Source organism: Artemia sp. Qi Xiang Cuo, chromosome 18, assembly GCF_049724085.1.
Source record: "Artemia sp. Qi Xiang Cuo chromosome 18, ASM4972408v1, whole genome shotgun sequence".
Lineage (NCBI taxonomy): Eukaryota > Metazoa > Arthropoda > Branchiopoda > Anostraca > Artemiidae > Artemia > Artemia sp. Qi Xiang Cuo.
In genome coordinates this window covers 26524443-26551741 of record NC_142811.1, presented here as the reverse complement: position 1 = coordinate 26551741, position 27299 = coordinate 26524443, and the positions used below count along the sequence as shown (strand labels likewise).

General features: G+C 37.1%; 1 protein-coding gene across 1 annotated transcript in view; it reads right to left on the bottom strand.

The window, feature by feature from the left end:
• Nucleotides 1–27299, bottom strand: part of Mccc1 (Methylcrotonoyl-CoA carboxylase 1) — an 87699-nt gene that overhangs the window by 45225 nt on the left and 15175 nt on the right. Inside the window, exons 2-4 of the mRNA XM_089104474.1 lie at nt 16882–17056; nt 7854–8071; nt 4285–4432 (exon numbers count right to left, since the gene is read on the bottom strand). Coding sequence (XP_088960600.1) covers nt 4285–4432; nt 7854–8071; nt 16882–17056 — 541 coding nt within the window. The remainder of the gene's footprint in view (nt 1–4284; nt 4433–7853; nt 8072–16881; nt 17057–27299) is intronic.

Here is a 27299-nt window from a genome sequence, read left to right as displayed (position 1 = left end):
AAAGACAAAATAATTAAGTAAAAAACACAAAAAAAGAATGAATATAAATAAAGTAAGGAAGGTAAAACAGGATTTTTTTATTGTCAAGAAGATCTTTGTCAAGAAGATTCCTGTTTAAACAAGTACACTATGCATATCTTTCTGCTAAAATGTTGGCACTAGATGAGGGGGGGGGGGGTAGGAGATTTCAGGAGTTCAATTTGTGCCACCATTCCTACAGTTTTTAAACTCTTGCATGAATTATGTTTCAAGAAGGTACAGCATGCCCACCTTTTAGACTAAATGGATTTGTGAGGAATGGGTATTTGCATAATTTAGGCCTTAAATCCGCCAGCAGCTCGAACCTTTCGACTGTTGACAACCCAAGCCTGGAAAGAAGGAGGGTGGGCAGTATGCTTGCAACCCCCTCCCAGAAGCACGGAGTAAACTCCCTGGGGAAAAACAACTTGCAAAAGAAACATCCAAGAACAAAATAACCGGAATTTCCTTTTCAATGACAACCCCTGCACCCGCCCAACGGACAAGATGTTTGAACGCGAAAATACCACTGAAAATCTGATTTTGAAACGTTCGAACACTAGTACAGCTGTCGAACGTAGAACAACTAGAGAAAGAAATGACCCGCTATCGATTAGACACCATGGCCCTCTCGGAAGTGCGATGGCCGAGAAATAGTAAGAAACTACTCAGCGGTGGAAACACCTTAATCTTCACTGGCCATGCAACACGACGCGAAACTGGAGTGGCCGTAGTCATTTCAAAACATGTGGCAAAATCACTGATTAGTTGGAAACTGTAAGCAGCCACAGTATGACTGATCGATTCCATGGGAATCATGCCAAAATGACCCTGATTGCGTGCTATACAGCCACTATCAAAGCCAAAGACGATCAATAAGAGACGTTTCACAATGAACTGATATCTGTCCTTAAAGATGTACCCAAACATGACATCGTATGTGTTATGGGGGATTTCAATTCGAAAGTTGGCAGCGACAGGATTATTGTGTTGAAGTCCTGGGCAACCTTAGTCTTGGAGAACGCAACGAAAATGTAGAGTTGCTCATTAAAGTGGCTCAGTCCTTTGGTTTGGTTGTCGGCGGCACTCTCTTCGCCCATAAAGATATACACAAGTACTCCTGGACTTCACCTGATGGGTACACAAAAAAGCAGATCGACCAATTTATTATTAGTAAGATGAGGCAGACGTTGATGTGTAATGTGCGCGCATTTAGAGCATCTTCTCTTATCATAGCCTGATGGTTGCCAAAATCAGAGTAAAGTTGTCGGCCCTGAGAAAGATGAGGACAACTAAGCAACTGCCGTTCGACTGCGAAAAAATGAATGGCCGAGAGATCCAGTCACAGTTTGCCTTAAAACTGACCAACAGGTTTGAAGCCCTTCATTTACTGAGAGATAAAACTCCTGAGGCAGTTTGTACTGCTATCAGACAAACCTATAATGATACTGTCTACGAAACGCTTGGTATGAAAACGTCACCAAAGGATGAATGGATCTCTGTTGAAACGTGAGATTTGATCGAGAAGAGGGCTGACAAGAAGAAATCACTTCTCAATACTCTGTCCCCTGATGCGAGCCAAGCCCTTGAACTAGAGTATGCTAAGCTTCATAAGGCTATAAAGACGTGCGTCCGCGCTGATGAACGTCGTAGCTTTGAACAGAAATCTAATAAGGCTGAAGACGCAGCTAGACAGGGAGACTCTCGGTCAGTGTACCGCATCACCAATTAGATAGTTGGAAAACGTTCGAAGACAGATGAACCCGTCAAAGATGAGTCTGGGCGACTTCTCACTGACCCTAATAAAGTGAACGAAGCATGTGCGACACATTTCGAAAAGTTGTCAAACAGACCACCACGTGCTGATCCTCCAGATATACCAGACACGCCATTTCTAAACCTAGCCGACGATATCGAAGTAGCCTCTTGTGGGGAGATACTAAAGGCCGCTAAGAAGCTGAAGTCCGGAAAGTCCTCAGAGGAAAACCGGATTGCAGCTAAAATGATTAAATGCTCAGTAGGTGCATTCATAGCTGTATGGAACACGATTTTCTCTATAATTTGGTGAACAGAAGGAACTCCTAAGTATTGGACAAAAAGCACTCTCGTCAAAATATTCAAAAAAGGCGACGCTACAAAGTGCGAAAACTAGAGAGATATCAGCCTTGTCTCAATATCTAGAAAACTATTGGCGACTATCCTCCTTAACAGAATCCAACCAGCGTTCAACGAACATCTCCGGGAGGAGTAGCAAAGATTCTGGCCAAACCAATCATGCAAAGATCTTGAATTTACTCTCAGAGTGCTGCTACAAGAAACGAATGAATGGTGCAATAAGTTGTACTTGGTCTTTATAGACTTCGAGAAAGCTTTCGACTCGGTAGATCGTCAAACGTTTTGTATGGTCCTCCGATACTACGGTATTCCTGATAAGCTCCTCCACATCGTCGAGGCCTTTTACAAAGACACAGAATGCTGCGTGAAGACCAGTGGCGGGAGTACCCGTTACTTTAGCATCATGAATGGGGGGAAGCAAGGTTGTGTGCTATCCCCACTGTTATTTATACTTACCCTTGATTATATTCTCTGTACCTGCGACAGACGTGGAATCTACTCGGATAATAAGAGACTCGGAGATGTTAATTTCGCCGACGATATCAGCCTTCTAGAGGCCTGCATACAAAAGCTCCAGCAATACCCTAACCAATTCAGAGTTGCTGCCGAACATTTTAGCCTTAAGCCAACACAACAAAAAGTTAGGCGAACACTGGACCCCCACTCGACCTACAATGCGATAACCAGACGATAGAGCAAGTCGCGAGGTTCTAGTACTTAGGAAGTGCCATCCAAAATTCAGGATCGTGTCAGCGAGAAGTCAAGCTAAGAATCGGCCAGGCTAATGCATCCTTCAGGAAACTGTCTCAAATTTGGCTCAGCCAGAAATACTCTCTCAAACTCAAGTTGAGGTTGTCCAGCAGCAACGTCCTCTCAACTCATTGCTATGGTTCTGAAACTTGGCACCTACATCAACAACTTTAAAAGAAACTCCTTGAATTCGAAAACATATGTTTAAGGTACATTCTAAATATCCATAGGTCCCAAAAATTAATGAAAGCTACTGTACGACAGAAGACATTTCAGCCACTGATAACTGAAACGATCAAATATAGGAAGAGGAGATACCTCGGTCATGCGATCCCAATGCCCGAGACTCGACTACCGAAGGTTGTCCTTCAGTGGCAGCCACCTGGTACCAAAAGAAGAGGACGCCCCAAAACACTCTACGACGCAGCTACCGGGCTGACCTTACAAATCTCAATGCCTCAATCCAACCCGAATGGGAGGATGTGTGGGCGGCCACAGTGATGAGGGACGACTGGCGACTCTTCTTGGATGCCCTAAGCACCTCAGGAGGCACAGGAGGATCTAAGGCTCTGGGGCTACGTGAGTCATATCCCAGCTAAAGCTACATTTTTGTTTGCCTTTCAACCATTCTGAGTGAAATGACTATCTCAGATTCTCGATCTAAAGCCATAGGGAACCCCACAGACATCCAAAGTCACGGGGATGGAAAATAATATAGAAATAAAAATAATAATTGGGACTTAAATACCAGAATCATTAAAATGACAGAAGATGTCGTTTATTAGAGAGGGACTAAAACACCCCTGATTCCCTTCCCCCACTAACTGTAGACAAAGTAAATTGATAATGAAGAGCATATGATTTCGTCAAGAGTCAGAATAGCGAATCGTAACAGAACTAGGACTGTGAAGAGATGTCGGAATGGGGTCAAAAATTTTGGCATCATCCATCACTGGTATCGATTTTACGGATTTTGAACTTTTAAACCAAGATGTTGAAATTTATCAGAAAATGGGGGGAGGCATCTTTTTAGTACGGTAACAATTCACATTCCAGTCATTGTCACTAAAGGGGAGGGGTATAATCTTCTCTCGTGTCAAAATGTCAAACCAAATTTCCACCACCCGAAACTCAAATCCTGTCCATAAGAAAAAATCAAGTGCCATCAAAAGGGGAGGGGGGACTTCCAATTTTCCAAGTTTGTAATGATCACAGTCAAGCATAGGTTAAGTGTTTAGCAGGAAATCAGGAAATCTTTGTTGTGAGGCGACGTTGAAGGCATCAAAAGTGCACACAAAGGCCCAAAATTGGCCAATTTACAGGAGGTCCTTTGGACCAGTCTAGGACAAAACTCCCTCTCTAGCCCTTCTACCCTGTTAACAGGCAAGGAATCCGATTTACCTTGCCACCGCCTCCTCTGACAGCCTTAATCATTACTGGATATCCAGTTTTCTCAGCTTCAGCTTTAAGTACGGCGTCTGATTGATCTTCTCCATGGTATCCTTGAATAACTGGGACTCCAGCTGCAGCCATTATATACTTGGATGTGCTGTAAGACAAAACAAATATCATGTACATATTATACATTTTATTACAAGTCAAAAAGATAATGAAGGATTTTCCAAGGCGAGAGCTAAAGGAGAAGGTTAAGAACTCAATAAATGTGCGTTGAAACTCGGAATTTCGAATGTTATTTTCCTGGAATCTTGATCAGATCCCCAGCCTAGAGGTATTCTACTTTCATCAAAGTAATATCAACCACTCAATCAATTTATTATAACATATAAACTAGAAAATAAAAATTAAAAAATGTTATGCCCAAGAAGCAACTGTTTGAGATGAAGCGAAACTGGACTTCGCCTAATGAGGACTCCCTCACATGGACAGAGATAAACCAGAGGGGGACGAGATAACGAAAAAGAGAGAGGAAGAGGAAATTAAAGAGAAGAGTGAGAGACATGGAATGTAGTGGAGATAGGATTTATTTTTTGCCCAGGTCAGCTCGTTCCACAACCTTTAAAAGGTGGTCAATCTGCTTTCTAAGATATTTTAGAAATTGAAACGTGAGAGGTGAAGTGAACCAGGGTTAAAACACATAGAGAGAGAGATAGAAGAAAGAAAGACGGGAAGAGGATGTAACAACAAAAAGAGAGAAGGGAAGGCAGGGGAAGGTGCAAACGCCAAGAAAAAATGAGACATCAAAAAACGATAAACATGGAGAACTGGAGGAAGAGAGGAAACAGTATTAAATAACAGGAGATCAAAATAAGATGACCAAACTTACAACTAAAATACAGGGGGGAAATGACAATATTCTCCGCAGATTGGCAAATTAAAAACAAAAATAATGCCAAAAGCGCAATTTAAATCAATGCTGGCAGGGATAGAACTCAAGGGAAAAATAACCCGCACTGTGGCCAAATTTAGAGACCCTAACGTTGATCTAAAGGGGGCTCTAGAACAAAGTGACGAAAATCTTAGATGGTATTTGTGACTATAAAAACAATGGGGGGGGGGGAAATATGGTCTAGTTACTGCGGGTAGATCTTTGAAAACGGGATATGGTAATGTCACATTTTATTTTTAATTATTTTATTTAGCGTTGACACCTGGTATTTACTTAAAGATGCCATGTATTCTTGTAAAGATCAGCTGTGGGTAAGCAAATTAAATTTGGGGTAATCAACTTTTGCATAATTTTGAGAACATAAACTAGGAAGAAGAAGAAATTTATGGCTGTAGACAAAGTTTTAAGGGAAGAACTGTTTTAAGGAAGAGAGAGGATAAGCTGATTAAATTTTCCCTCTTAAATTAATAAATGAGAAGTGCCTGAGTCATCAGCCCCCTTTAGTCCTCAGTTTTATAGATTATGAGCAAGTGCTTGATTCAGTCGACAGAAGAGCTTTAACGAAGCTCCTATCCCTGCATGTTATACGAACAAGATTAGAATATTGGGAGCAACAGTGATGACAGTGGTCAAGAATGGGTCTGAAAAGTTGGCGCTCCGAAAGACGAGAGGGATTGTATTGATGTTTTTCAGAGGAACTGTCTATGGATTCTTTTGGGTACTCGTCTGACGGACCGTATTTCAAACAGAAAGTTGCACAAAAAATCCCGTTCTATCCTACTTTCTGTGGTTATAATGAGATAAAGGTTGAGATGGCTAGGAAAAGCTCTGAAGATGAAGGATGAAAAATTGCCAAAAATCGTCCTTTCCGGCCAACCATCTAGGGTCAAACGAAAAGAAGGTCGTACCCAAATGCAGTGGGAGGAGTTCACAAGGAATAGAAATTGGAACTTCTTGGGAGGGTGAAAAAAGGGAGGCCTTGAATAGATAGGGATGGATGACGAGCATGTACAGCTGTGTTGGCTTCAGGCTGCTTGGTGCTGCAGTGAGTAATTAGCAGTAGTAGTAATAGTAGGACTGACAACTCGTCATAGAACCAAGCCACTGGAGGCCATTATACTTGAGCACACTCCTTTTATGTCCTATCCTGCTCAAAGCCTCACTCTTTACTTCATCTAATGAAGTTCCTACTTCCCTTAAAATCCATTCAGGCATGGCCTGCTTCTCGTTTGGCCCCATCAAGGTTACCAAATATCCCGAATTTTTCTGCTAACTATCATAACACATCCGCAAAAAAAAATAGCCATATTAACCGTAGTTTAATTATAGCCCTAGAATATGTGATTTAACCATGTCTTATCGTACCATCAATTAGTTACTATACGGTCATTCAAACGAATGACTGTCTCTTTTGAATTTCGGTAGCCAAACAGTTAGATATGGCGGCTAGGTACAATAACTATCGGCTTTTAAGAATGGTTAAGAATTGTATTTACAAAACCATGGAAAAGAAAAAAAATTAGTCAGTGATAAAATGGAAATCTATCAATGTCTTTGTCAATCTTTAAAGTTGCCTACGTGCTAGAGCTATATTTCACCATTCCAGATTCAATTTTCTGCGGGTTAAATCTTTAACCCGAACTAAAGTAGATCATCAAGCGAAGGCATTCTCCCCTCCTTTGAAAACATCTGATGATCCCACCCCTAAGGTGTTGAGAGAAGTATTGCTAGCATAAGCACGCAAAATATGCGTAAAATGTAGGTAGTCCAAGATACGGCAGCTTGAAAATAATTATTATTTGACCTCTAGTAATAGATAAAAACTGATAAAGCGATCAAAAGAGATATAAAGAAAGGGGGGAAGTTGATTACTGTTAAAGTCTTAAATAAAATGGGGTACAGAGAGCTATATCACCTTATAATCGCCATAGCTTGACAATTTCTAGATTAACATTCCTAGATTTCTGGATCGAAAATTTTGATATAAGCCTAGAGAAATACCTGGAGAGAAGGAAAGATGTCAAAAAAAACAATTCTTACTTCATAATATGCAGAATAATCATAGTTAACCCATTTTGCATGCGGCTAACCTTTTTCTTCACTTTTTTCAGTGTTTTTCCAACTTCATAATATATTTATCGTTTTTTTCAATGGCATTTCTTCAGTTTTGAGTTATACCTGAAACACAGCACCCTTTACAGAATTTGCCTGCAGAGGGCGTTAAGGTAGTTGTAGTGGTGTTAGCACAGAATTCATTAAGAAAAAGTCAATTGGTTAAAGACAATTCTATGAAAAAAAATATAGATAGCACTTTGTTTAAAAAAAAACGGAATTTTGAGTTGACAGAGATGCATTTAGCAGAGTTTTCAAAATTAAACAAAGGTTATTGCGAAAAATTGATGAATTTCTTAGAAAAAGTGGAAAAACACTTAAAGAAGTTAAGATAAAGGTTAGCTGCATGCAAAATGTGTTAACTACGATTCTTCTGCTTATTATGAAGTAAGAGTAAGCAGTTAATGTGGCATGTAAGGGATAAAGAGACATCAATGCAGTTTGTGATTGTAGCTTTTGAGTCAGAGTTTTGGAGTTAAAACATGATATAAAATAGATTTAATAAGCAAACCTTTTAATCCCCATGTCTCTTATAGCGGTGGCAGGTGGTCCGATAAAAACCATACCCTTTTCTTCACATAACTGCGCGAATTCAGTATTTTCAGAAAGGAAACCATAACCAGGGTGAATAGCTTGTGCTCCACTGATCTTAGCAATCTCAATAATCTTGTCCTTTTGTAAGTAGCTTTTCTGAGATGGGGCAGGACCAACCAGAAAAGCTTCATCAGCCTAGGAAAAAATTTAAGTTTACAATTTCTGTACAGAAGATGACACACAGGATTACCATTTTTAATATCTGTTGGACAGCATTGATCAACAGTAAGAGAAAATAAGAATGAATCACTCCCGCTTTCATAGGGAAGCGGGAGAATCACTATCTATAGGTACTTTGTTCATTAAATTACTGGTCGGCAAGAACATACAGAATAAAACGATTTAGAATTCATCACTGAATCAACAAAGTAGATTACAAAGCTCGTATCGCAATTTCTATCTATTGAACCGAAAGTCAAAGTGTAATATTTTTGATATTTTTGAATATTTTTGATAAAAAAAAAATCTTAGGTTTTATCTTGATACAATCAAAGCGAATTTTTTTTCCGGGATTTTAGAATGAGCTCAAATAGCCTATACATTCCCCAAACCTATTTTGCATTGGCTCTTTTTCTAAACAGTCAAAATAATGCCCATTATCATATTTATACTGGGACATCAACTTTTCTCTATGTATCCTAGTCTTTTTCAGGGATTTGGAAAGACTAAAAAACTTATAAAACTTATTTTTCTAATGTAGTTTTTTAGTATTGGATCTATCCAGTGCTGTAAACAAATATATTACAAAGGCAACTAAATATAAACCCAAATAATCAACAAAACTATGTTTAAATAGTAGCTTCAAATGCTTACGAAAAAAGTAAATTACTTTGACCATTAGCTAGGGGTTTACCTGTCGTCATTCAAGGGCGACAGCTCTATCAAGAGACTTTTTTGAAGAAATCCTCTTGAAAACCATGAGAATGATGACCCTAAAATCAGTTTTTAGATTTCAGATCCTCTTCCCTCCTGAGAAGTATTTAAAAGGGTGTACTTTGTCATGAATGATTATCATCATTGACGCATTGTTATATAAACATTGAACCTAAATACAAAATAAGCGTTGAGGGAGAGAGTGGTAGCCTTTCTCACATTGATGAAAACCTTGGGTCAAACTGTTTGTTGTATCAAACTATAAGTAGAGAGCAATTCTTGTCAAAAGAAACCAAAACTCAAAAACAAAGTTTTGTAAACAATTTTGCGTAAAATTTTTAATTACGCAACAGCAAAATCTGCTATTCATACTTATTCTAAATAGTACATATTTGTTGATTTCAAAGTTGCTCATCATAACCTATCAACACATTAAAATTTGTACAAACTTAAAAAGGGGATTTAACTCCCCCCAAAAAGGAATGTCATCTTAAAAAATGTTAAACAATGAAATTCAATAACTATGAGAAGCCTAAAGCCACTATCTACAAAACATGAAATCTCCTATTTTTCCAGAAAAGGATGTGATTGTTTTTCCCCTAAGTGTCACTTTTATTAAACAACACAAGAGATCACACCACAGGAAAGTGCCACATTCTAGCATTTTGGCCCGCAAAAAGCAAATTTTGGCCAAAACAGGGACAAAATACTATTGAGCAAGATTCTGAGAAGGAAAACTGACGAGCGGGATACCACTTGTCCCTGAATATACATGTAGTCCGAAAAAGATGAACCATTATTATATACTATTTATCAACAATACTAGATGGTATTGAGCATTGCATAGTTGCACACCCACTATTAGGGTGTGGATTAATAGATTCTTTTATAGGGAGAGGGTATCTAATACCACAAAATTGTTTTAGGCCAGATTTTCACGATTTTTATGACAGGTACTTAAGATGAATTAACTGAACATTCAGATAATTACATATTCAACCTCTGGTCTTCCTTCATTCGAAAGAACACAAATACAAATGAATATGAGATGAAGCATGCAGTATGGATACTGAGGGGGCAAAAGCTGTCCTTTTAGTGCAGAGATTATATTTTTTTTTGGAAAATTAATTAAAAAAACTTTTTCCACAAAGTAAGTTTTTCAAAGAAACGTAAAGAACTCCATTAAACAAAAAAGGAGCAAAAATAAAATAATCTACCAAGCGTGAAACTACCACAATTCAGCATCGATAAATAAATGAAAGCCAAAACGAATAGAAATTACTATAAATAACCGAGTCAAACTCAACGAGCAGAAATTAACATAAGTTGGGCTCAAAACCCCAATGCCTTTCCAAGGCCAGAACAAAATTTGCACTTTACTGAAAAAATATAAATGTTTTTACTTTTATAACTTTAATAAATCAAGTATTACTATCATTTTGATTACTAAATATCAGTATATGTATATTAAACTAACAATGCACATTCATTTGTATTTCTTTCAGTAAAGTGCAAATTTTGTTCTGGCCTTGGGAAAGCATAGGGGTTTCGAGCCCAACTTATGTTCGTTTTGAGTTTGACTAGGTTATTTATTGTAATTTCTGTTCGTTTTGGGTTTTATTTATTTATCGATGCTGATTTGTGGAAGTTTCACGCTTGGTAGATTATTTGTTTTTATTTGCTCATTTTTTGTTTAATGGAGTTCTTTACTTTTCTTTGAAAAACTTAATTTTTGGAAAAAATTTTTTTTTAATTAATTTCTGTTTGTTTTATATTGACATAGTCTTTTCAGGGAAAAAGAAAATAATACTTTAAATCTTTTCGTTTTTTTAAGACTTTATAGTTTGGCCTGCTATTTGTATGCTGGAGAAAACTTTTCATAAATTTTTAACAACATACATCCTTTTAAAAATATGGATACAAATAGTAGTGTTTAATTTAGTTTCATACCTCCTCTAGTTGACCTGAAATAGAAAACTTGATACCATTCACAAACAAATCTGTTTACTTTCGTTGATAGCTTGCATACACTTACGCTATTTTGATTTGGTTGAATTTTAAGAGCAGAAGTATTCCCAAAAACCTGAATATAATGCCCTCAGTCATGCTTGGGATACAGCGGAGATGCCGTATTGAAAATTAACACCTGCACAGTGCATATTGAATTAAACTTAAAGCAAAATTTAGTTTTTAAACACAATGCGCAAATGGGAGGGTAGGCGTGGGAGGGGGATTAGTTGCCCTCCAATCACTTTCGACCATTAAAAGGGCATCAGCCCTTTCTATTTTCAATCGAATAAGCCCTTTTCGAAGTTCCCACGACAACTACTTCGATACGAAGTGCCCTGGTCTAAACAACAACAACAACAAAAATAATATATTATACCCACATCGATCTTTACTATAAAAATTTCAAGCCTTCCAATCACTTTCGACTATTAAAAAGGGGACTAGGCATTTCGATTTCTAATTGAATGAGCACCTTTTGAAGTTTTTACGACAACTCTATCTATAAAAACCTTATATGCCCCCAGGGCATAACTTACAACCTTTGCCCTTGGGGCTCTGAGGGGTTTGTCATGCTTAAATACATAATTTTCAGAACTATCAACTACTTTGAACAAAATGGCTATCTCTAAACTTTATTGAATGTTTTTGGAGAAATAGTGAGCGTTAGAGGGGGGTTAATTACTCTCCACACACTTTCGACTTTTAAAAAGGGCGATTTAAGTTTCCAATCAGATGAGCCCTTTTTGAAATTTCTACAGCAACTTTCTATATAAACTTTATATGCCCCCAGGGCATAACTTACAACCCTTGCATTGAGGGCTCTGAGGGGGTTATCATCCTAAAAGACCTAATTTCCAGAACTTTCAACGACATTGAACAAAATAGCTATCTCAAAATTTTGATTGGATGTGTTTGGGAAAATGGTGGGCGTGAGAGGGGCGTTAGTCGCTCTCCAATCACTTTCAACTATTAAAAAAAGGCACTAGCCCTTTCAAATTTCCAATTGAATGAGCCCTTTTGAAGTTTCCACGACAATGCTTCCAATAAAAACCTTATATGCCCCCAGGGCATAACTTACAACCCTTACCCTGAGGGCTGTGGGGGGAGGGGATAACATCCTTAAAGACCTAATTTCCATAAATTTCAACTACATTGAACAAAATTGCGATATAAACATTTTAAGTTGATGTGTTGAGGGAAAAGGTGAGTATGAGACGGGTGGTTAGTTACCCTCAAATCACTTTCGAGACTATTAAAAAGGGCACTAGCCCTTTGAATTTCCAATCGAATGAGCCCTTTTTCTAGTTTCTACGACAAAGGTTTCAATAAAAAACCTCATATGCCCCCAGGGCATAACTTATAACCCTTGCCCTGAAGACTGTGGGGGGAGGAGTGTCCTGCTCAAAGGTATAATTTCCTAAACTTTGAACTGCGTGGAACAAAATGGCTATCTCAAAATTTTCATTGGATGTGTTTGGGAAAATGATGGGCGTGGAAGGGGTGTTAGTTGCCTTCCAATCCCCTTCGACTATGAAAAGGGCAATAGCCATTTTAATTTCCAATCGAATGAGCTCTTTTTGAAGTTTTTACGACAACGCGTTCTATAAAAACCTTATATGCCCACAGGGCATAACTTACAACCCTTCCCCTGTGGGCTGTGGGGGGTTTTCATCCTCAAAGACCTAATTTCCAGAACTTAAAACTACGTTGAATAAAATGGCTATTTCAAAAATTTGATTGGATATGTTTGGGGAAAAGGTGGGCGTGAGAGGGGGTTTTGTTGCCCTCCGATCACTTTCGACTTTTAAAAAGGGCACTAGCCCTTTGAATTTCCAGTCGAATGAGCCTTTTTCGAAGTTTCTACGACAACGCCTTTTTTAAAAAACCTTATATGCCCCCAGGACATAACTTAAAACCCTCGCCCTGAGGGCTGTGGGGGAGTGTCCTCCTCAAAAACATAATTTCTATCTGGAAATCAACTAGGCTGAACAAAATGGCTATCTCAAAACTTTGATCGGATGTGTTTTGGGAAATGGTGGGCGTGAAAGGGGTGCTAGTCACCTTCCAATCACTTGCGACTATCAAAAAGGGCACTAGCCACTCTAATTTCCAATCGAATGAGCCCTTTTCGAAGTTTCTATGACAACTCGTTTTATACCCTGGTGTGGAAAAAAAAAATAATAATAACTTGTGCCAACATCGTTCTTTACTTAGGCAGCGCGATTGCACTGCCTATGACTACCCTTTATTTTGAAAACCAAGCAGGCCTACACTAAATGGGCGCTTTTTCTTGAAAGATTAATTAGAAAAACTTTCCGAAAAAGAAGTTTTTCAAAGAAAAATAAAGGCCATTTTAAACTTAAGCTCAGCAGATACAAATACCTGTTAAAATTGAAACTCAAAACGACCATAAATTACAATTAAAGAATAAATGAAACCCAAAACGAACAGAAATTAAATAAACAATCATAGCAAAAAACATACAACAAGTAATAATATAAATGAATAAATAGATCTTAAAGCGAGTAATCCTTAGATTGAATATGAAAATCAAGCTTAAAACGAAAAAAAACATTTTGCTATTGAATTATAAATGAAACTTAAAACGAACAGAACTTAAATAAATAATCAATGCGAACAAACATACAATATATATTAATGTAAATGAATAAATAAATCTTAAAACGAGTGAAACTTAAATTGAATATGCAATTAAGTTTGAATCGAATAAAAATAACTACAAACAAGAGTTTGGGTATCGTCTCACTGCAGAAACCTAAAACCTACTGCGTCATTGGCGCTTTACAATTCTTTGAAATATTTTCACTTTTGTAACTTTAAGAAATCAAAAGTTAATTAAGATTTTAGGGAATAAATATCAGCATATGTATATTCAATTGACAATGCACATTTTTTTTTCAGTAAACACATTTGAATTTTTTTCAGTAAAGTACAAATTATATTCTGGCTTTTAGAAAGCATAGGGGTTTTGAACCGTACTCACATTAATTTATGCTCGTTTTGAGTTTGACTCTAACATTTGTTTTAATTTTTGTTCGTTTTGGGTTTCATTTATTTATTGATACTGATTTGGGGTAGTTGTATGCTTGGTAGATTATATGATAGTCCTGACACCAGGTGTTGAAAATGTGACCCATACTACGACGGAATGGGGCTGCTACGAGACTTAGCCTACGGGGGGGGGCGGCGCGTTGCACTCTAATCACTTTTAACTATTAAAAAGGGCACTATCCCTTTGATTTCCAGTCGATCAAGTATATTTTGAAGTTTACGACATCTTCTTTAAAAACCTCATATGTCCCCAGGGCATAACTTAAACCCTTGCCCTGAGGGTTGTGGGGGAGTGTCCTCCTCAAAAATATATTTTCAATCTGGAAATCATCTACGCTGAACAAAAATGGTTATCTCAAAATTTTGATTGGATGTGTTTGGGGAAATGATGGGCGTGGGGGGGTTAGTTACACTCCAATCACTTTCGACTATTAAAAAGGACACTAGCTCTTTAATTTCCAATCGAATGAGCCTGTTTTGAAGTTTCTACGACAACTCCTTCTATAAAAATCTTATATGCCCCCAGGGCATAACTTAAAACCCTTGCCCTGAGGGTTGTGTGGGAGTATCCTCCTCAAAAATCTATTTTCTATCTGGAAATCAACTACGCTGAACAAAATGGCTATCTGAAAATTCGATTGGAAATTCGATTGTGGGGGAGTGTCCTCCTCAAAAATATATTTTCAATCTGGAAATCATCTACTCTGAACAAAATGGCTATCTGAAAATTTTGATTGGATGTGTTTGGGGAAATGATGGGCGCGGGGGGGGGGGAGGGGGGCTATTTACACTCCAATAACTTTCGACTATTAAAAAGGACAGCAGCCCTTTAATTTCCAATCGAATGAGCCTGTTTTGAAGTTTCTAAGACAACGCCTTCTATAAAAACCTTAAATTACCCCAGGTCATATCTCAAAACCCTTGCCCTGAGGGTTATGGAGGAGTATCCTCCTCAAAATATATTTACTGTCTGGAAATCAACTACGCTGAACAAAATGGATATCTGAAAATTTTGATTGGATGTGTTTGGGGAAATGATGGGCGTGGGGGGGGGGGGGAAGGGGGCTAGTTACACTCCAATCACTTTTGACAATTAAAAAGGGCACTAGCCCTTATAATTTCCAATCGAATGATCCTGTTTTGAAGTTTCTACGACAACGCCTTCTACAAAAACCTTATTTGCCCCCAGGGCATAACTTAAAACCATTGCCCAGAGGGTTGTGGGGGAATAACCTTCTCAAAAATATATTTTCTATCTGGAAATCAACTACGCTGAACAAAATGGCTACCTCAAAATTTTGATTGGATGTGTTTGGGGGAATGATGGGCGTGGGGGGGGGCTAGTTGCCCTCCAATCATTTTCGACTATTAAAAAGGGCACTAGCCCTTTAATTTCAAATCGAATGAGCCTTTTTTGAAGTTTCTACGACAACGCCTTCTACAAAAACCTTATATGCCCCCAGGGCATAACTGAAAACCCTTGCCCTGAGGGTTTGGGGGGAGTATCCTCCTCAAAAATATATTTTCTATCTGTAAATCAACTACGCTGAACAAAATGGCTATCTGAAAATTTTGATTGGATGTGTTTGGGGAAATGATGGGCGTGGGGGAAGGGGGAGGGGGGTTAGTTACACTCCAATCACTTTCGACTATTAAAAAGGGCACTAGCTCTTTAATTTCCAATCGAATGAGCCTGTTTTGAAGTTTCTACGACAACGCCTTCTATATAAACCTTTTATGCCCCTAGGGCATAACTTAAAACCCTTGCCCTGAGGGTTGTGGGGGAGTATCCTCCTCAAAAATATATTTTCTATTTGAAAATCAACTATGCTGAACAAAATGGCTATCTCAAAATTTTCATTGGATGTGTTTGGGGGAATGATGGGCGGGGAGGGGGGCTAGTTGCCCTCCAATCATTTTCGACTATTAAAAATGGCACTAGAACTCTCGATTTCCAATCGAATGAGGCCCATTTGAAGTTTCTACGACGACCCCTTCCATATGAAGTGCCTCTCGGAAAAAAAAAATAAATAATAAAACATTGGAGCCGTATGGCCTTTACCATAGGCAACGCTACAGCGTTGCCTCTGATATTTCTGAAAAACTTGCAACATTAAAACTTAAAACGAACAGAAACTGTTCAGTATACGAGGGGGGGGGCTACTCTCTTCTCAACCCTCTGCCCTTTCACTAAAGTTTCTCTCAACCCTCTGCCCCAATGCTTCATGAACAACTGCTCAAATACAGGGACAACTGGAATGGAATAAAAAGTATTGTTTACAATACCTCAAGAATATGAGAGGTTATTGATGTATATTTTCTCTAAGCAATAACAATTCCAATTCAGATATTTAAAAAGGCAATCAAACAAAACACTTGCAATTCCCTAATAACTACGTTTGTTGCACTCATAAATGCTTTCAGTAAAGTACTATAAAACTATAAAGAAAGAGTGAGTTGTTTAGGAGGGGCATTCATATTGCTATGATACACTACAGTCTATTTTTAAGGTGAAAGCTATGATAGAGGTAAAATGTTTTGATACAACAGAGTTCATCCCAAATAACATGACTTAGTATTCACAGAAAATTGTAGAAGTGAAGTTATCTAGAGTATTCAAAGATCCGGGCAATAGTTCAAAATTATGTTGTAGCAATGGAAAGGGGTCAGGGCATCTCTATCATTTTAGGAACTCGGTAAGGAACCTTTTTGATACATTTTGTACCACAACACTAAGATTCAGGCTCAAAAGCTAGCCTAACATACTCTAGAATATCCTAATCCCATCCCTTGAATTAACCTAACCAAGTCCCCCCCCCCGCCGTTGAGCCAATGTGCTTGTCTATGTCTGTAAGCATAATTGAGGAAGGTTTACACTCTTCATGCGTTAAAATGTTCAAAAGGCAGCAAACAACATACTAGAGGACTTAAAAAGCTGGTAAAATAAATTTAAAATGCAATACTACACACAAGTTTAAATATTTATTTACCATGGCAACATGTAAAGAATTCTCATCAGCCTCACTGTAAACAGCCACAGTTTTTATGCCAAGTTTTTTTGCACTTCTTATAACTCTGCAGGCAATTTCACCTCTGTTGGCAATTAGAACTTTGTCAATATTTTTCACTTTTTGATGACAGCATCCTCTAGAAGGTACTTGTGACCTACAGTAGAATTTGAGAATTTGAAAAAAAAATTAAGAAAACTAAATGACCTATAGCTAAGAAACAGTAACTGGAATCTTTGAGGCAAAAGAACAATACAGTTGTTCAGTCAGTAATGAAAAAAGTCAAGTTTGAGATTTTCTTTTTTTTCTGTTATAGAGTGACAATCTAAGGTATAAAATACCCAATGAAAAAAATTAAAACTGAATACAAGGGATTCTCTGGAATTTTAACAAAGGTGGAACAGCAACTAGAAACTGCTAGCAACCCAAACTATATAATCTTACTGATAAAATAAAAAAAAACCTATTATTTAGGTCTGATAAAGAGCAGCTATGTAGCCAATCTAGAATTTAATTTGAAAACACAGAAAGACTTAGTTAATGTTAAGTGGCATCTATTTGTTTTGTAGAGCCCTACTGGAGTCTTAACTTTTATAAATTTGCCATTCTCTTTTCAACACATTTATTTTTTAATGTAACTATACAATAACCATCTTTTGCGTTAAAAAACAAAAATAATACAAAATGCGTAAAATTATGAGACCAACATTAAACCAAAGCCAAATTTGCAAACTCAAAAGTGAAGATATGAATCATTTTTTTATAACGGTATAATGGTACAATTTCAAGGACGCCTGAGACAAGACCAGAACAAGCAGGTTTCAGACCTGGCAGGGACTGTCAAGAAAATAGTCTTACTCTCTGCCTCATCCTACAGCAGAGAAAGAGATTTAAATTGTCTGCTTTCATCGCTTTCATCGATTTTGTTGCCGCTTTTGACTCCCTTATCAGGACCAAGCTTTGAAAGATCATGGTGGAAGACTTGTCCTAGCAGGGCTAATCGAGATACTCAAAGGAGCCTATGAGTCTACAGTTACAAGAGTCCGAACTGCCGACGGCGAAACAACCAAATTTGACGTTGAGCCACGGGTCAAACAGGGGTGCCCCCTTTCACCAGCTCTGTTCAATTACATAATAGACTGGATAATGGTGAATATGATTTGCAACCACAAAGGGTTTGTCGTCGGTCAGAGACAAGACAACCCAATCAACATGACAGACCTTGACTTTGCAGACGATGTGGGTCTCATGAGTAGCTCGTCGGCTGAGCTCCAAAAGATGGCCAATGATGTCTCTTGTACATCAAAGAATGCTGGCCTCGTGATTATCAAGTCTAAAACAAAACTCATGAAAGCAAACGCCCCAAACCACCCAGATATCCAACTAGAAGGCAAAACCATCAAGACTGTTGAAGAGTTCCACTACCTTGGTTCTATCCTACCGCCGAACTGAGGTGCAGAAGCTGGCGTTAGATCTCGAATAGGAAAGGCAAGGGGTGTCTTCACAAGCATGGAGAAGTCGCTTTGGAATAGACATGAAATTAGCATCAAAACGAAGATGAGCGTCTTCAAGGCAACTGTTCAATCGATCCTGCTGTACGCCTGTGAAACTTCGCCTTTAAAGGCCGAAAAAACATGTTCACTAGAAGTGTTCGACCATCGCTGCATGAGATACATACTAGGGGTCAGCCGATTGTCTCATATCTCAAACGATGAGGTTCGAAGGCGTTGTGCCCAGAAGGCTCCCCTCTCGGTAATCATAAAACAACGACGACTAAATTTCCTGGGACACACACTACAATGGCCAGCTGGAACCATATCCAGCGATGTCCTCACCTGCGACCCCCATCCAACTTGGAAACGAGGACCAGGCGGCCAAAGAAAGAGTCCCTGGCAGACATTCAAGAATGACCTGGATCCTTCGAGTGGTTTCCGCCGACACGGACGTCGTTGGGATAAGGACTGGCTGAAGATTGCAGAAGAGGCTGCTGCTGACACATCGTGTTGGACTACGTCCGTCATCCATCATTCATTGGTGCCCGGCAGGATGGATCATTGTCTGGTTCCCACCAAAAGTATAGTAAGTAAGTATTCTTTTCAGTTGTTTTAATAGCAAGTTAGTAAATATGCCTTTCAATATACCATTTGAGTTGGGCAAGCATAGGTGCATACAAAAAAAAATTACAAGGAAGGTTGGCTGATAATTTCTGTGGAGAATGGGGAAGGAAATGGCCTGAAATACCAGTAGCCACCAGACTGAACCAGTTTTTTCTGTTTTTTCTGGTAAAGCATGTCCTTTGGATACATCTTAGGAGGAACTGATCCTCCTATGCTCATAAACAAGAACCAAAGAATCCACATTAATCACCATCATCCTAATAACTTTTCCGTCACTAGTTAAAAAGAAATCTTTAGATATAGTCCAGAACCCGATCTTCTCTTTAGGCAAGTGGATGTTGTAACTATGGGGCCTAATATGTGAGAAACCAACTAAGGTAATCAAACTTCTACTATTATAAACTTGTTGTAGCTGAGTTTGAGAAACAAGCTACACTTTTTGTAGATCATGTGTAATTTAAAGCCTTTGCTTTATCAATCTCAAACTCTAAACTACAGAGAAAATTTGAATAATGTGAAAGTGTAAACAAAGTGAATTTGTAAAAAAAAACAAAAAAAACAATAACCAATTATTCAAAAAAAATTCTTATATAAATAGCCCTATTTCTGGCTTCTTATCAATTTTATTAGACCTTTTGTTTCTAGCAAAAGCCTTCTCCTATGGCTGTCCCCTTATTAAGATAAAATCAAAAATCATTTTGCAAAAAAAAAAATAAAACAAACTACAACTGCTATAAATGAATAGAGCAATCTAAAACAAACATAAATTAAAACAAATAATCAATTCAAACCTGAAGCTGTATTTATATTGCATGGGCAATCAACCTATTAAGTGTTTAAACACTATAAGTGTTTAATCAACCTATTTGCCAGCTTTCTCTATTAGCTCTATACTTTAGATCAATTCATTATCAACCTTTGCTTTTTTTTCTATCCAAAAATTCAGATTTGAATAATGTAAACATTATACAAGGATATGTTTTTGTATATTTGCCCTATTATCAGTCTTTTTTGTAACAATTGAACTGAAATAAAAATATTTATGATTTTAAATTTTTACTATTTAAAAAAATAATATTTTGTCTAGAATTCTTTTCAGATGAAGATGCAGCATGTCTACTACTGTGTTTTGGGTGAAACAAGTTAATTCATCCTTATTATAACAAGAAGAAAAGTGCATTGAATCTCTTTTTATTAGGTTATTATGAACAGGAATCATGAAAATATACTCACTACAAAAATATCTGGTAAGTTTAGTTTCTTCTTTATCCTTGTAGGTACTTTCTTCATTTTTAATGGTCCTTTGTTTTTGTAAATTACATATAGCTATTGTGTCTTGGAACCTATTTATGTGAGTTAAACTATCCATTATATTTGTGTTATCTCATAGAAATAAAATGAGTCTAAGTGAAAAAGGCTGTGAACAGCATTCCAATGTTTTTGCTAGGCTATTTATGCAGGGAATAAACATCAAACAGATAAAACTGTTCATGATATTGTAAAGCAAGCTTGTCTTGGATATTTTGGAGTAAGGGCTGATGATCAGAATAAAGCCTGGGCACTGTATAGGCTATTGAATGCAAAACGCGTGTAGAGCACTTGCAATAGTAGATTACTGGAAAAAGGAAAAGCCTGAAATTTGGAGTACCAATGATATGTAGAGAGCCCAAAGATCCCTTTAGTGACTATTATTTCTGCCTAATAAATATTACTGACATTGCTCTGAAGAACCATTACAAGTGGTATTATTCTGATTTAGACTCTATAAGGCTTCTGGGGCTCTAGGATATAAGGAAAAAAAAATATATCACTGAATTGGAAAATAAAGGTCTAAAAGAGAAAAGATGAACAATGGAGAAAGAATATTGTTATCACCCCTTTAGTTCCATGAGTGAAAATCAGCTTTCTTTCAGTGCGTATCAAACTGGGTGCAATAAAACAGTCCATAAATGCTCATGATAAGATCAGATTATGATTTGTCTATATTGGGTGGGGGGAGGGAAGCTGGAAATTAAGCTGAGCTAGTGGATGAGATACTTAACAGTATTAGGTCCTTTCAAGGCAATATAAAAATAAAAGTCTGCTATTTATCCATTAGGCACTAGATCTACTTCAACAATTTTTCACATCAGCTCTCAATCTAAAATTTTGCCAATATTTCCTTGCTGATGAAATATAGGTAAAACTCTGGCCTAGTAGACTGATGACAGAAACTAATTATTTATTTGTATTTATTCATTTATTTTTAGCAAAACAGAGTAAGCCTTGTTAAAATAATAATAGGAAGACACTGACAACAAAACCATAGAAGTTACAATCCCGTAGGCCTGTCGCATCACAAGATAATGAATAATAGAGACAAAACTTTGATAAGGTTATAAAAAAACAAAAAACTTTACAATAAACACAATAAACAAGAGCTGGATCTCTGGTTTTTGATTGGTACCATAAATGAAATATTCCATGTGTTTGATGCATTACAAAAACAAAGCTAATATTTCATAATGAACAAGGAACAAGGAAATGTTGTTTGCTGTTGATACAGGGTGTAGTATCTCTGAACCCAATGATCTGATACTTCAGCAAAATATATGTCAGTAAAGTAATAGAATTCTATAGTGGTTAAAGTCTAATTGTCTGACAACAAATTCTAAGAAGATGAAATTTATTATTTATTCACGGACTTCAACTTCTTTTCCTGGACTCCAGTCAGTTGAGGCTTCAAACAATGTGCGTATTGAGCGCGTTCGCTTTTTACATTACTTAGGAATTATCATTGATGAAAACCTGTCATTCAAGCACCATATTAGCCATCTTCAGTTGAAATTAAGCAGAAATGTTGGAATCATGCATCACCTGAAGTTTATTTTACCTTATAATGCATTGAGGTCCATCTATTTTAGCTTAGTACATTCTTACCTTAATTATTGCCCACTCGTTTATTCCAATACATTTAGGAGCCATCTACTGCCACTCCAGAGAAAACAGAATAAAGGATTAAGAGTACTGAAAGAATATGTTCCGTCTTCTGTTTCGTTGCCAAATAATTCAAGTACTCAGAGTATGTATGTTATATTGAATATCCTTCCAGTTAACCAGTTTGTAATTTTTCTGTCAGTTCTATTTATTGTTCAGTATTGTAAGAAGGCATTGCGTGTGTATTTTTATGAATCTGAGCTGTTACAGATATTGGATGAGGTGGATTCATGTTGACAGTCCAGGCGGTGGATGGTCCGTCAGCCACTAATTAAATCCGAGAGATCACATTTTTCACTAAGAAACAGTTTAGTTACAGCATGGAATAAGTTTGGTAAGAATTGTATTCTATCTCTTCCCCTATCAACACTAAAAAATAAAATTAAGGAATGCTTAATGAGGATGTAATTTGCTAATATGTATGTGTATGAGTACATATACGTATGTGTATATTGGTATATTTTTGTGTATGTGCTTGTACATACATCTGTGCACCTCCTTTTTTATGGCGTGTTTGGGGAGGAGGTGGTCCCTCTTCCCCTGTTGATGAGTTGAATAAAGCTAGTAAATTTTTTTTGGATTTTCTTTTTATTTACTTTTTTGGTGGGTTGGAGAGTCTGGAAAGGTGAGTTATCTAATGTTCGTATTTTAATTTTTAAGGGTAGTTTGAAATAGAAAATTGAAGATTTTGGTTTAAATTTCTATAACTAGAATATTAGTAGAGGTACAATTAATTTAAATCTTTGTGTTAAATGTTTTTTGTTCCTGACTCTGTCAAGTTTTCTCTCTGTCAGGAGTTTAATATGTTGTGTAAATATGGTATTAATAATAAAACCTTGAACCTTGAACCATACTAAGACCATAAATATTATGGTTCTATGTACAGATTATTGCAGAAAGAGGTTCAAACCAACAATGTTTTAAAAACTGCAATACTCTTTGCTGACACAACATGCTCCATGATTTAACAGAACAATATAAAAAGAGACTTTAACTTTCCTGAAGTCCCTTGGATGATACAATTTTAATGAGTTCTACCATTTGGGTGAACAATGGCTGAACTATAAAAAACACACCACAAGATAAATCATTAATGCCTTTAAGAATTCAAAAATTTTGATAAAATCTGATTTATCCCTCCTGAAGCAGAGATGGCAGGCTCAGGCTACCTACCTTTTATTCGTGAGATAAATTTTTCAAATAGGCAACAAATCCTGAAGCTCATCTTTGCAGTTTTCAATAAGCTATGACTTAAATTTTTTTGTTGGGTATCACACAGTGAGCAGTATTCAACAATAAGTTTTGTTATTATCTTATGCAGTGTAGCAGCCTAAAGCTTTGTAGGTTAAAACTTTTGAATATACTTGAGATGCAAGGCAGCAACACTTTAAGAAATTTACAAATAAATTTCCTGTGAACTATTATCTCGATTTATCAGTAGTTGTACCGAACCAATCGTGCTCAAAATCCTCCTCAGGGCCATACTGTGGTGTTTCTTTTGTGGATGGTGAAGTTTTTTTTCCCCACAGTAGAGTGCAGACGGTCTGTTATCATAGTATTATCCTTTCTTGTTTAGATTAAAGCTTATTCCAATAGGCAATGCATAGAACTCCCCCTGAAAAAAATTCCCCCCAGATCCCACCCCAAATACTAATGAAATTGATCCCCATCCTCGCTGGTCAAGCTCACTATCACAAAGCTCACATGATAGCTCTAATTCTGAGAATAGTACAATGATCAGTGTAGGGGCTAATGTCACTATAAATGATGATAATGGGTTTCAAGAGGTTCTTTCTAGAAGCTCCAAAAAAAGGAAAAAAATCTCCCCAGTCAAAAGTATTTCCCCTCCCCCTGCCCAAGATTCTCCCTCCCAAAAATTAGGAATTTACCTCAAAATTTCTCCTAATACCCCCTTTGAAATAAAAAGGATTACTGCAATAAGAGTTGCAATTTTCAAATTGTTAAAATCAATGTTTTCTCTTAACATTCACCGTGATGGATCTTTGCTAATAGCTGTCCAAGATCAGAAATCAGCAGATACAATAATTAATCTAAAATCTCTTCTGAATATCCCAATTAATTCATCTAAATGGAACCCAAAACAATCCCCAACAAAAATAGTAGTATATAATGTTCCCCAGAAATACCTATTCAGGAGTTAAAAGAAGGGCTCTCAGATAGGGCTGGCAACACAATCCCTGTTGAAGATGTTACCCAACTTGGTAAACCAAACCCTAATGGCCTAAAACAAGTAGATCCTTCTCATTTACACTGAAGGAAAAAATTAATATCCCAGAAAAGTTATTCCTATTTGGCCAAATCAAACCGCACAAGGATACAAGCCAAAGCCTATCCAGTGTCAGAAGTGTCTCAAACGGGGACACACAACAAACAAATGCAATGAAATTCTCCTAGCCTGTAGTAATTGTAAAGCATCCCATCCTAAAGAGTTGACAACTTGCAACAACATTCAGCCTACATGTATCAATTGTAAAGGCCCACATGAATCTACCAACAAATCAATATGCCCTGCATATAAGAAAAGAGCACTAACACTCCAAATAGCAACAGAGAAGGCCATTCCATACCCCTTAGCAGCTATGGAAGCAAATGCTGCGCAACCATACCAAATAAAGCCCATAATGAAACCAACCAAAACTCCCAAGTTAAACACACCCAATGCATCAAGTACCCCTTATAAAACACCATCCTCTAAGCCCCATAGCTCACATCAATATCAGAAAGAATCACCAAGTCAACGCGCCTCCTTGTCCAATGAGATGAGGTCAGTCTGGCCCCCCCCCCCCTTCCAAGAAGAAACAAACCAGAAACACTACCAGGAATTAATCCCTTAACTGACAAACAGGATGCACAACTAAACATGCAATCCCCAAATATATGCATATTCATTCTAAACTGTAATGCAGTTCAGGCCATGAATATACATCAACTACAGAAAACAAAAATCATTGCAGAATTGGCAAAAATCTACATCCCTGATCATATGCTCATTCAAGCAAAAAAAGATCTTGCTTTACTATTAACAAAGCTGAACATTCATACACAGTCATATGAAAAATAAATCAACATCACAACACATATCAATACTCCAGTGGAACGTAAGATAACTCACAGAAAATAAGTTAAATGAACTAATATATTTTATGAATAACAATTCCATCAATATTGCTTGCCTCCAGGAAACTCATTTAACCCAAAATCAACAAATTAATTCTCTGGGATATACTATCCTAAGAAAGGATAGATCATCAGAGAGAAAAGGAGGTGGAGTAGCTTTAATAGTTAAAAATAACATAAAATTGTGTGGCTTCAACTTTCCAGATTTTGTAAATGATGTTGATGCAATTGGTATCAGTGTTTGGCTGAATAATACAAAAACTCACATAACAAGCTTTCATAACCCTAATGGCCAAACTACAGATGCCATGGATTTCTTCAGCTATATAAATAATTCTAATATGTTGAAAAATACCATTATTTGTGGAGACTTTAAGGCCCAAAGCCTTTTGTGGGGGAATAAACCAGCAAATAAATCTGGTAAGTTCATTGAGCGTATGACTTCAAATAATACTGAATTAGCTGTTGCTACCCCTCCAAACCTGAATACATATTTCAACCCCAAAAGTGGCAGTTTCTCTACAACTGACCTACAAATTGAGTCATTAAATATTTTGAATAAAATTTATATAATTAAAATTGATAGTCTATGTACTGACCACTTTTCCATAGTTAGCTCCCTAAACGAACCTGTTGAAACCCTATCACATACCTCCAAATATATCAACACTAAAGCAATTTGGCCTATGTTCCTAAATAAGCTAAATGATAAAATTAAAAGTTTCACCAAAAATTCATACATTTTAAATACAACACTTGACGGACTTGATAGAGCTTTGGTATATTTATTAATAAATAAAGCTAATCATGCTATCCCCACAACCACACCGAGGAAAACCTTTCCTAAATATATTTCCACAGCATGATGGAAGAATGAGTGCCAAAATAAATGGAGAACAAAAAATGCAGCTAGGAGAACATTCTTAAAAAAAACCATCACCTACTACATATTTAAAAAAATTACAAGCAGAATCTAATCTAAAAAGGACCATAATAAATGCTAAACATAATAATTTTGCAAATAATCTCTCCAGAGAAACACATGAGCCAATTATACATAGAGTCATAAGCCACATCTGTGGGGATCAGACGTCCCCCAATCCACTTCTGCATGAGCTTATACATAATAATGCAAATTATGAAAACGATAAAGAAAAAGCTAATGCAACTATTTTTGTTGATAAGTTAACATCAAATAAACGAAGAAAACTTCCCAATATTTCTATGAACCCAAGTTACCCAACCACGCCCAGGATCCGAGAATATAACCAGGCCATTTTAAATCAATGAAATGAATAATGCAATACATCATATTAGGACAAAGACTAGCGGCAGCTATGACAATATACACCCTACATGGGTAAAGAATCTCACCCCTTCATACAAACAGGAACTTCTAAATTGTTATAATCATGCTTGGGCTTCATCTATGTTCCCCAATATCTGGAAATGTTCGTCCCTCCTACCAATCCTAAAGAAAAATAAACCCAAAAATAACCCTGAGTCTTATAGGCCCATAATGATTACTCCTGTGATTGGGAAAATAATGGAGAAAATGATCTATCATCGACTCCTCTGGTTTGTTCAAAAAATAGGATGATCCATTACACCCAAATTGGTTTCAGGAAACACCACTCCGCATTAGATACTTTTATATTGGTAAGAAATGCAATAAGTAAATCATTCTCAAAAAATAATGTCCTATTTGAAGTTTTCCTAAACTTTGATAGGGTATATGACAATGTGAACCACCAAATTCTTTAAAAAAAAACTTGTAAACCTTGGACTACCCCCCAAGCTAGTATCTTTTATAAAATCTTTCATAGAATTGCGAAGTTTCATTGTTTGTGTAGGTTCAGCCTCTTCCCCCCAAAAGACAATAACCAAAGGCCTTCCTCAAAGAGCAGTCCTCAGCTGCCTCCTCTTTGCCCTACATCTCTCGGACATGAGCCTCCCCCACACGAATCTACAATATGCTAATGATCTGGTACTATGGTCATCTGGCAACACCTTTGAGATTGCACAGTCAAAGCTGCAAAAGCCACTTTTCCAATTTGGAAATTCTCTCAACATTCAGATTTATCCATTGCACCTACCAAGTCAAAAATAATCCAATTTCACCGAAAGCGAAATCATGTTAATGCAAGACTAACTCTAAATGGAACAACT